The 10,907-nt window shown below is 41.8% G+C and overlaps 1 protein-coding gene across 1 annotated transcript; it reads left to right on the top strand.

The window, feature by feature from the left end:
* Positions 1–76: 76 nt before the first annotated feature.
* LOC134656874 (gephyrin) lies at positions 77–9,893 on the top strand. The gene is made up of 11 exons (XM_063512409.1): positions 77–293; positions 756–1,519; positions 1,735–1,889; positions 2,563–2,704; positions 3,483–3,562; positions 3,681–3,787; positions 5,128–5,287; positions 6,895–7,006; positions 7,799–7,854; positions 9,007–9,153; positions 9,732–9,893. The coding sequence occupies exons 2-11, from the start codon at positions 763–765 to the stop codon at positions 9,864–9,866; spliced, it is 1,851 nt and encodes a 616-aa protein (XP_063368479.1). The 5' UTR covers positions 77–293; positions 756–762; the 3' UTR covers positions 9,867–9,893.
* The last annotated feature ends 1,014 nt before the right edge of the window (positions 9,894–10,907 follow it).

Genomic DNA, 10,907 nt, shown 5'->3' with positions numbered 1-10,907 from the left:
TCAGAATGAAAGTTCAGCGATTTTGTTGCTAGCTCAAATAGCTTGCCTTATCAAAGATGACATTAGTGACAGTTGACACTCATCACATTGTGGACCGTTCAAGGTTACGCGGCAGTGTTTGATTTTGATCAAAATAATCCTTCCTTATCTATATATACACATTGTTGTTTTATCATTCTGATGTAACAGTAATAATCCATCTATCGCAAACCCATTCAGATACCAATAATACGTATTAAGTATTACGTATAGATTGCACTTCGTTATCATTACAGTGTGCACCGGCGTGTAACGTAAGTAATCATAATCATAAATAATCATTTAATCGCAATCCATGGTACCGACATTCATTATGCCATTACTTCGACCAACACGGAAGGGACGCGGCATTCGCACTATTTCCCCTCTGCCGAGGTACAAGATCAACTGATCTAGCGCGGGTAATAAAACTAGTTGCACTTGGATTTTAAACTGGACCGAATCCAACCGCGCGAGCGAACACCGCTGCACGAAAATGCCTATTTGCTCGGTTTTTTGTCGTAATAACAGGTCGAATACATCAAATTTACAAAAAGATGATGTTACATTTCACATGTAAGTATTTTTTTACATATTAACCTTAGATTCCATTACATAGTTACATCATATAGGTACAGGCCGACCTAATAATAGCTTGTTAATAAATAAACAAATTAAAGAAAAAAAAATAGTGATTTAGAAAGTTTTAAAATAGAGTTTTTAATTTATCTTTTTAGTTTAAAAATGGTGAAAGCTGTAGCAGTGTTGACCATCAGTGACACCTGCTTCAAAGACAACTCCAAGGACACATCCGGGCCGGCACTAGCTGCTTTTGCAAAAGAGTTGTTCCCCAAGGCCAACTTGCACAAAATCATCATCCCGGATGAAAGGGAGATCATTGAAAAAGAGCTCAAGTACTTCTGTGATGAAGCTCACGTAAACCTAGTTTTAACAACCGGGGGGACTGGGTTTAGCTCTAGAGACGTGACCCCCGAGGCTTCTAAGGCTGTGATCCATAGAGACGCACCAGCGATCACAGCTGCAATTACTCAGGCGAGTCTGGTGAAGACTCCAATGGCAATGCTATCAAGAGCAGTAGCTGGTATAAGAGACCGAACTCTAATCATTAATTTTCCAGGCAGCAAAAAGGCTGTATCTGAGTGTTTTGCTGTTGTAAAGCCTGTTTTGTTCCATGCTTTAGCTCTGATCAACGATGAATTACAGGAAGTAAGAACTATCCATGACTCCATGCAGTTCAACTCCTGTTCTCACGGGCATAAAACTAGTAATGTGGATTTGAGTAAAGTGGCATTCAGACCCAGGGAATCCCCATTCCCGATGTTAGAAATGAAGGAGGCGTTCCAAACTGTGGAAAATGTGATGCAGGGGTGGGTTCATGTTTTGGAGATAGTTCCAATTGAGAAGGCTCTTGGCAGAGTGGTGGCAGAGTCTTTGTGTACTAAGGAACCTATGCCGCCATTCCCTGCATCAGTCAAAGATGGTAATTATTATTTAAGCACTTATTCCAGTAGCCATATTTTTAAAAAATATTATTACAAGGTAACTAATTAAACAGTTGAATTAATTAATAAAAATCTTTCATACACTAATTCTTTTATTGGACTTTCTAACAAGTCCAAGTTTTAATTCAAGACATATGCATTTATAGCCCACCTTTCTTTCAACACGAACTTCATTCAACGAGTATTCATTCAGGTTACGCAGTTCTAAGCTGCGACGGAGCGGGCGTCCGCACGGTGCGCGCGGCGCTGACGGCAGGCGAGGCGCCGACGTTGCCGTTGGCTCCCGGACAGTGCGCGCGCGTCAACACCGGCGCAGCGTTGCCCGCTGGAGCGGACGCTGTCGTACAGGTATAGTGTGTCAAAGGACTGTTCCATTTCAAACATAGACAGAGAGATTCATACTATCTTTGTCTTACACTAGTACTAGCACCCAAAAGAAAAGGATGAGTATAGTTTTTTGGTTCCTATTTACTGACAAGATTTGGTTGACCAGCTATAATAAAGGCATCCACGGCGCCCCTGCCACCTATGCAACACTGGCACAACGTCGGACGGTACCAGCTAGATACAACAGCGGCAGAAATCTGACAATTCTTAACTCTTGTAATCATTTTGACTACGTCTTCCAGCTTCTACCTTCGTCTTTTTTGATTGACTTTTTAGACCCCTGTGACTCCAGCCGGCTACGCTGTCTATTAAGATTCCCCTAGATAAGACGGCACCTGTAGTACGACTAGTCCGTCGACTAAATTAATATGTGAAAGGTATATGTATAGGTAACTTTATTTTTTATTTTATATAGGCTCTGTATTTAGTTTTGAGCAATAACCAATGTTACGTTGAAAAAATTTAACATCGGTTACAACAAACCGGGAACATTTGAACATTTTGAACGTAATATTTAGCTACCTATTCAAATAATGTTGTTTTGAAACAATCCCCACCCTCTCTAAACCGTGAAACACTGCATTTTCTCATCCATCTTGTAGTATCCGCATAACTATTCGATTTCTTCGTGCAGGTGGAAGACACTAAGTTAGTGTCAGCATCAGAAGACGGTGATACGGAGTTGGAAGTGGACATCATGGTTGCGCCGACGGCGGGCCAAGACGTGCGGCCCATCGGCTTCGACATACCCATGGGGGCTGAGCTCGTCAAAAAAGGTACTAAACTAATACATGAACAAGAATATAACTTTTTTTACCACGTCCTTGTTAAGCATGTAGCCTGCATAACGCTAAGCAGTTGCGAATGTTGGGATAGCTTATGGACGCCTGCAACTCCAGGTGTGTTGTGTATAATATAACAGACTCTTTAGAAACCTGTACACCCTTCCTGAAGAACCTCGTACAATGGTGATTAGTGCTGTGTAGTCCTAGTCCAGAATATCAGGTCAACATTAAATTAATGGTTCTGCTTGAATGTAGCAGACAGTGCTCCTGGGTACTGGTTATCTATACTCTAATAGTACCGAAACTGAGAATTTCCGGTTATTACCTTATAAAATCAGTACCAAGGAGCGTGCCCTAGAGAGCGGACGGGTCAAATACCTAACGTTAATCTCTCCAACCTTCACGAGACTAAACTAAATGATGTGCTTGTTTACTCATTTATAACTACTACTAGTAAGTGAAACTTATTTAAAAACGAGTTAATACCTATAACAATAACAATCATTTCGTGTAGGTAGTGAATTGTCACAATCATTTAGACATGTCTTGCTTGGGAGATTTTAGGTTTAAAGTCAGTGCACACCGGGTGCGTGTGCGTCGGCATGCACGTGCTAGTTGAATGTATTATGAATTCTTATATTAGATGTCACATCGGTGCGGTGTGGTGTGATGTCCCTTATGATGTTTGATCCATTACAATTCGCACGCCCGCGCACACGCATTCAGTATGCACCGACCTATATAGCCTATCGTGATCTTTTTTCATCAGGATCTATTCTGGATGCGGGGCACGTTGGAGTCTTGGCAGGAGCCGGCTATCTCAATATTACTGTCAAAGGACACCCAAAGGTAAGACTAAGTACTGTATAAGTACTGTTTTACATATTTTAAGCGGGTTCTTTAATATATGTGTGCGTTGCGAGGAAATGGAATAACTATCCTTAAAGGTTGTAATAATCCAATGTAGGTGGCGCTCCTGTCGACGGGCAATGAACTACAGGAACCCTCGGAGGCGAAACTGAAACCGGCGCACATCAGGGACTCCAACAGAACTATGCTCAGAGTTCTACTCAGGTAAAGTTATAAATCAAATATAATCGTTGACTATACAAATACACAGTCATAGCCAAGTAACGAACTATGGACTGAAGAAAATCAATCTTATATCATATCACGTAGAACGTACGCGCGCCTGCTCCTTATTCTACAATATTTTGTTTGAGTTTGGATTTGTTAGAATCGGCTTGACAAGTAGTAATGTCGAAAGAACTTTACACGGGGCATGTCACACTTGAATTAGGGGAGGGACTTCTGCAATGTGGATTACAAGAGCTCAAAGACTTAGGGGGGATCTTATCAATATCCTAGTTTTAAGCTTCTCATATATCGTAGTGATTTGTCAGTATCGCATTTTCTGTTGATTAAAATAACTGTATAATTTAATAAAAAGCAGCAGATAACATGCTATTGAATTTTTATATCCACTTTATCTAAAATTTGAATGATTACTTAATCTCTTTAAGATAAGTTCTGGTGTTTTAAATTATTTATTTTCCTTGCTTGGTGTGGTGAAAAATGTTATATTTTACTCGGTGGCAAAGTTTGTTTAATCCTCGTGCCTTGAAACCCTCGCAACGCTCAAGATTCCACTTTTGAAACCACTCGCTACGCTCGTTGTTCAATTTTGGAATCTTTCGCTTGCTCGAGTATCAATATTAGTACACAATATTAACAATTTTGCTCCCTTGTAAAACAAATTAAATGTCCGTATAACCGCCATTGTAAGAATGTCATCCACTAAACAGCTTTCTCCTGTCTACTCCCTTAAGGTCAGTTTTCCTAGGATAGCGGTGCCGTCATATAGCGGCCGTCTCCATACTAAATAATACGGCTAAATATGGATGTCGTAGTATTTGTATGGAGACGGCCGCTATATGACGGCACCGCTATCCTAGGAAACCAGAGCATTATATCACAACTATTACACTCCCCGTTCATGTCGACCAGGGATGTTGCGAACATCCGCATCCGCATCCGCAACCGCGGAACTTCCGCATTATTTTCAACATCCGTATCTGCATCCGCATCCGCATAAAATCGATGCGGAGCTTATGCGAATGCGGATGTCGAACAAGTCGGTACAGTAACGTCTTACCGGCGGCGTAAGTGCTAGGTAATTTCGTCATTACCTATAACGAAATCGTCTAGATCCAGAAAAGTCGGCCAAGTTACTGTTTATTAAATATAACGCACCTATATTCTTGCTCAAATACTAACCGTTTCTTTTTTTTTTTAATAAAAAAATACCTACCTAATCTTGACATCCGCATCCGCGGATGTGAGCCTTTAAATATCCGCATCCGCATCCGCGGATATCAAAAAATCTGCATCCGCAACATCCCTGATGTCGACAGGGAGCATGGCTATGACACCATAGACTGCGGCATCGCGAAGGACGAGCCGGCGCAGCTAGCGACCGCGCTGGTGGGCGCCATGGCTTGCGCTGACGTCATCGTGTGCTCCGGAGGCGTGTCCATGGGCGAGAGGGACCTGCTGAAGCCGGTGCTGCTCAAGGTATGACGATAACCTACACGTTACACCAGGGGTCTCCAAACTTTTTTACCTTAGGCATAGAGAAATATAGTAAGACAAGAGTGCTCACTCCATACATCAGTTCAGACTATTAATTTCAGTGTCTACGAGTACATCTCAACAGCATAAGACTTTCCGGTCGGTGCTACATCTATTGTCAAGTAGCAGTACTGATACTTCCGCTACTCGATACTAGATGCTAATAGTCTTTTTGGTACTAAAACTGATGTATGGAGTGAGCACTCTATGTATTTTTTTCTCTATGCCTTAGGGTAGGGGCTGAACATCTGGAGAATGGCTCCCGCGTGCCGGATTGGAACGCTGTCGGCGGGCCGGATTGTAACGCTTCGCGGGCCGGGGTTTGGAGAGCCCTGCGTTACACCAAAGAGCGCTAGAGCTTGCTATACGACATATTGTTGTGCGTACAGCCTCTTCTTACAGGCCTATACCTTCCCTACGGGAACATACAGTCACTTGTAAAAGGTTCTCCTACTTAATAAACTACATGATAAGTTACCTTGTAACTGTAACACTCTTGGGTTTAATGTATCTAACAAGTTTCCACGAAATACAATGGTTAATTAACCCACACAATTAATATCAATCAAAGAATACACTTGTCGTCATTCGTGAACTACAAGGTATTTCATCAAACTTTTTAAATTACGAGTGACAGCGGAAGGCGAAACATTTATAGGTTCATACCGACTCGAGCATAAGATCTTGTTGTGATCGCTTCATTTATTAAGAGCCCATCAACATGCACACTAGCGCCACTGCTAAATAATCGTGATTATTTAAATTTAACGAAAGATAGTTATAAAAAGGGGGCCGCTGCGTACTGTATCTTGTATTAAAGTGCCTTTTGAATACATTAAACTAGTTTCTATGTTGCTGGATTCGTCAATCTATGAACTCAAAACAAAAACGGCCGTTTTAACTTTGGACGTATATAGATCCAGCAACATAGAAACTAGTTCGAAGTATTCAAAAGGTACTTTAATACAAGATACAGTACGTAGCGGCCCCCTTTTTAAAATATATTTCGTTAAATTCAAATAATCACGATTATTTAGCAGTGGCGCTAGTGTGCACGTGGATGGGCTCTTAACACGTTCTCTGTCCGGGTGTGTGGTTATGAATTTTTTTTCGAGAGTCCGTACTGCCACTAATAGGTTCACGACTTCAAAGTGGAAGCACGCTTGGACGTGTGACTTTGTCGTATCATTTTGTATGGGGACAGTGAACGTGTTAGGGCGTTTTTTTTAAGTTGTCCCCTACACTTTTTTTTCAAATTTGGGATTTTTTATGTTATTTCTACTCAGAATCACGAGCTCTTTCTATCCTAATAGGAGAAAAAAAGTGTCCCAAAATTTCCGTACATTTTTCTGTCTTTCCATTCCGCGACCGCCATACAAAGTCTATGAAAAATGGCGACGGAATGGAAATAAGGACTTAGGACACTTATTTTCTCTTATTAGGATAGAAAGAGCTCGTGATTCTGAGTAGAAATAACATAAAAAATCCCAAATTTGAAAAAAAAAGTGTAGGGGACATCTTAAAAAAAAACGCCCGTTAACGTGTTCCAGGACTTCGGCGCGACGCTGCACTTCGGGCGCGTGCGGATGAAGCCGGGCAAGCCTAGCACCTTCGCCACCTGCCAGTACAACGGACGCACCAAGTATATCTTCGCGTTGCCCGGTAACTAACTATAGAACACATAACGTTATACAAATGTATTGTGGCTGAACATTTGACGGCTGAAGTAGATAGCGCTGTGAGGCCTCAAATTATACGGCAACTATCTATAGGCATGCTCAGCGACGGCCCGAGTACTCGATCAGGGTAGAGCGAGATTAAGTTTTGGCGCTCCATGCTCAGTATTAGGTTCCGTAGTTACCCGTCCGTTTTTTCAAGATGTTTGTTTTCACAGTATTTGCCATTTTGGCGCCCCCCTACCATTTTGCGCCTAAAGTGGCCGGTTCACTCACTCTACCCTAGATCCGGCCCTGGGCATGCTAAAGGGCTATAGCAGGGGTCACCAAATGGCGGACCGCCGACCTATTTTATTTTTTTGCTTGAGCAAAAACCTTGCTTATTATACTCGACTAGAAACGGATCGCAATGGTCATTTTATTTTAAGAACCCCTGAAGAAACTAATGGTAACAACAAAACGTACAGCCTAATCTAGTACAAACTATCGGTATAGTATTCAATTTCTTTCGTCTATTTCCTCAGTGCTCAGGGCTTGCACTTGCTATAATCCGACATCCACGGCGTCATATCAGTTGATTAATTTGGATATGCTAATCTTATTTGGCTGAGATTATTATCTGGAAATTCAACATCAATTGCATGAGCTTAACATTTGACAAGTTGACAAAGATAAGATCTCAGGCGTGGTCACGTGAGTGGGATTAGATAGCACGTGGGAAGACATATACTTGCATTATTCAATAAAAATGTACCTACTTATGTTTGTGCATTGGCAGGTAACCCGGTGTCAGCGTATGTGTGCTGCCTGCTGTTTGTGATTAGAGCCCTCAAGGTGATTCATCAAGCAGATAATATATAATGATTTTTTTTTTACGATATTTTTCAAACTTCCATAATTCATAATTCGTTTATTGTCTGTTTTCCTCCTAAAAAGTCGGTTTGCCTAAAACTAAATCATAACCTTTCAGGCAGACGGGTAAAAACCGGCCAAGTGCGAGTCGGACTCGCGCACGGAGGGTTCCGCACCATCAACAAAAAATAGAGCAAAACAAGCAAAAAAACGGTCACCCATCCAAGTACTGACCCCGCCCGACGTTGCTTAACTTCGGTCAAAAATCACGTTTGTTGTATGGGAGCCCCACTTAAATCTTTATTTTATTCTGTTTTTAGTATTTGTTGTTATAGCGGCAACAGAAATACATCATCTGTGAAAATTTCAACTGTCTAGCTATCACGGTTCGTGAGATACAGCCTGGTGACAGACGGACGGACGGACGGACAGCGGAGTCTTAGTAATAGGGTCCCGTTTTTACCCTTTGGGTACGGAACCCTAAAAAAGAAAAACGCGCGACGAAATAAGAAGCCTTACAATAAACAAATTATGGAATACATTTGAATTTTGAAAGCCTAAATTGGAGGTAGAGGATTTTTGAATTTAGAATTTCGCACTATTAGTTCGACTTTTTGTTTTTTTAATAAGTTATGCGTGAATAGGTAGCTTCTCTCACACTTAAGCTTTGGTTTCCTCCGATAGCGGTGCCGTTATATAGCGGCCGTCTCCATACAAATACTACGACATCCATATTTAGCCGTATTATTTAGTATGGAGACGGCCGCTATATGACGGCACCGCTATCCTAGGAAAACCGATCTTAAGAAGTCAAATAATATGTAGTGGTTCGGGGTCGGGATCGAACCCCAGCGATTAGTTACATTACATCTATTCTCAAACATTACATTTTAAATCATAGATTAATGGAGTTGGCCGGTCAAAGTATTTAGCAGATGGCGCCATCATAGCTTGCCTGTCAATCCCTAGAATTGTGTCACATCTTTGTTTTTAATGCCCTGTATGCCAGCCCTTCAAGCCAAATCTCATAGAAAGAGGGGCAAGCTATGATGGCGCGATCTATGCAAACCTTTGACAGTTGCCAATCCCATTTCACGATCACGATGAGGTCACAGTGTTCGTGTGTCGCCCCAGGTGTGCAGCGGTCGTAATCCCGAGTGGGCGCGCCTGCGCGTGCGCCTGTCGCACGGCGCCAAGCTCGACCCGCGGCCCGAGTACGCCCGCGCCACGCTCGCCTACCCCACCGACGATATACCCACCGCCACGCTGCTCGGCAGCCAGGTATATAGTAAATCAATAGCACAGAATAAGTAATAGTATTATTATACAGAACGGCCACGCACCACCCCGCCCCGACTCGCACCTCGCCCCGCGATATGAATCTGGCGGACTTCTGGCGTGCTCTCAGTTAACCGACTTACCCACACATATACACAGGGCCGGATCTAGGGTAGAGCGAGTGGAGCGGCCGCTCTAGGCGCCGGATGGCAAGGGGGGCGCCAAAATGGCAAATGAGAAAAAAAGTTTTAAAACACGCTAGTGTGGCGGGGGGGTGGAAAATACGCTTGAAAACTTCAACGAAGGGCGCCAAAACCCGATTTCGCTATCAAGAGCACTGCATACACAATGACGCGTGTACAGACGTGACGGAAACGGCTAGATGATGATGAGTATCACATATTGGCGATTATCCCATGTATCACAACAATGCTTAACGTAAAATGTATCCACGAATGTCGTGTCGGTACAAACCCGATAGGGTTTCACGGCACTTTTCTGTTTGATTTATTATAAGATTTTAGTATAGAATAAAAAAAAAAAATATGTATAGTTAGACAACGTTATATTTTCCCCAACAGTGCAGCAGCAGACTACTGAGCGCGTGCGGCGCGGGCGTGCTGCTCGAGCTGCCGGGCGCCTCGGCCGCCGCCGCGCAGCTGCCCGCCGGCACCGTGCTGTCCGCGCTCCTCATCGGCCGCCTCGACCTGCCTTAGATACCAAACTATTCTGCCATTCAATACTCAACTGAACAGACGGAACTGACTAAACTGAAAATCCTAATTAGATTCCAAAAAAAGTAAGATAATGTTGCCACTGCAATAATTTGTTTGTAAAATATTACATTCCTTTTTATAAATAAACACGCTAAGATAATTTATTTATTGGTAATTTTATTTTAATTAAATTAATAAAATTATATTTAATTTTAATCCTACGATTTAAAAAAGTCGTTTTATTTACTTATTTTTACATAAATACAAGACGCGCTAGTAAAAAGTGGCAACATTGTCTTACTTTTTTTGGAATCTAATTACGATTTTCAGTTTAGAATCTGACTATACTATTTCCACCACTAAAAAAGGCGCGTAATTAAAAATCTTAAAAGAACTAAACTAGTGGCTCTGTGAGCTGTAGACCTCGCGAGCATAGCTTATTGGGACCGTGCACGATGACAGCGCCACACAGCGGTTTGATCAATCAACAATAGGTACAAAGTTTTTAATTTATTAAAAAAAAATACGAAGTTGAAGTGAAAAAAAAAATACAAAAAGTTATGTCTTACTGGGGATCGAACCCAGACTTTCAGTGTGCAAACAAAAAAAGCGATTGTTTACAAAATGCGCCATGATAGTTCTTAGCTAAGCTGACGAAATTCGGCTACTCATTCTCGAGTACAAACTAAATATCTAAATACCGCCTAAACCAGCAATACAATTTTTCTGCATTTTTTGCCATTTACTATGTAAATATGTCTCAAAAAGAAAATACTCTTATGATATCCATACGACTATTTGTTTAAGCGCGAGGTATCACAACTCCATTTTTGAAAATTTCCAAAAACGGGATCGACAAAAAAATTTTATTTACTCATAGAATCTGGTCACAAAATTTCACAAGAATCGGTTGAGAATTGTGACCTGTAGAGGAGAACATCCGGACATACAAAAGCAAAATGCCCGAGTCAAAACGTAGACCTTCGCTATACGCTTCGGTCAATAATTGTTAAATCATAAAACTATTAAAAGTACTGGTTG

Source organism: Cydia amplana, chromosome 19 (assembly GCF_948474715.1).
Source record: "Cydia amplana chromosome 19, ilCydAmpl1.1, whole genome shotgun sequence".
NCBI lineage: Eukaryota > Metazoa > Arthropoda > Insecta > Lepidoptera > Tortricidae > Cydia > Cydia amplana.
The sequence above is the reverse complement of the archived record's forward strand: the minus strand, read 5'-3'. Positions and strand labels throughout refer to the sequence as shown.

Bases quoted from the DNA above. Each gene is read 5' to 3' on its own strand.
- LOC134656874 (XM_063512409.1), top strand. From the start codon at position 763: ATGGTGAAAGCTGTAGCAGTGTTGACCATCAGTGACACCTGCTTCAAA. The intron at 2,705-3,482 runs GTACTAAACTAA...TTTTTTCATCAG, and splicing joins GGCTGAGCTCGTCAAAAAAG to GATCTATTCTGGATGCGGGG. The intron at 7,007-7,798 runs GTAACTAACTAT...GTGCATTGGCAG, and splicing joins GTATATCTTCGCGTTGCCCG to GTAACCCGGTGTCAGCGTAT.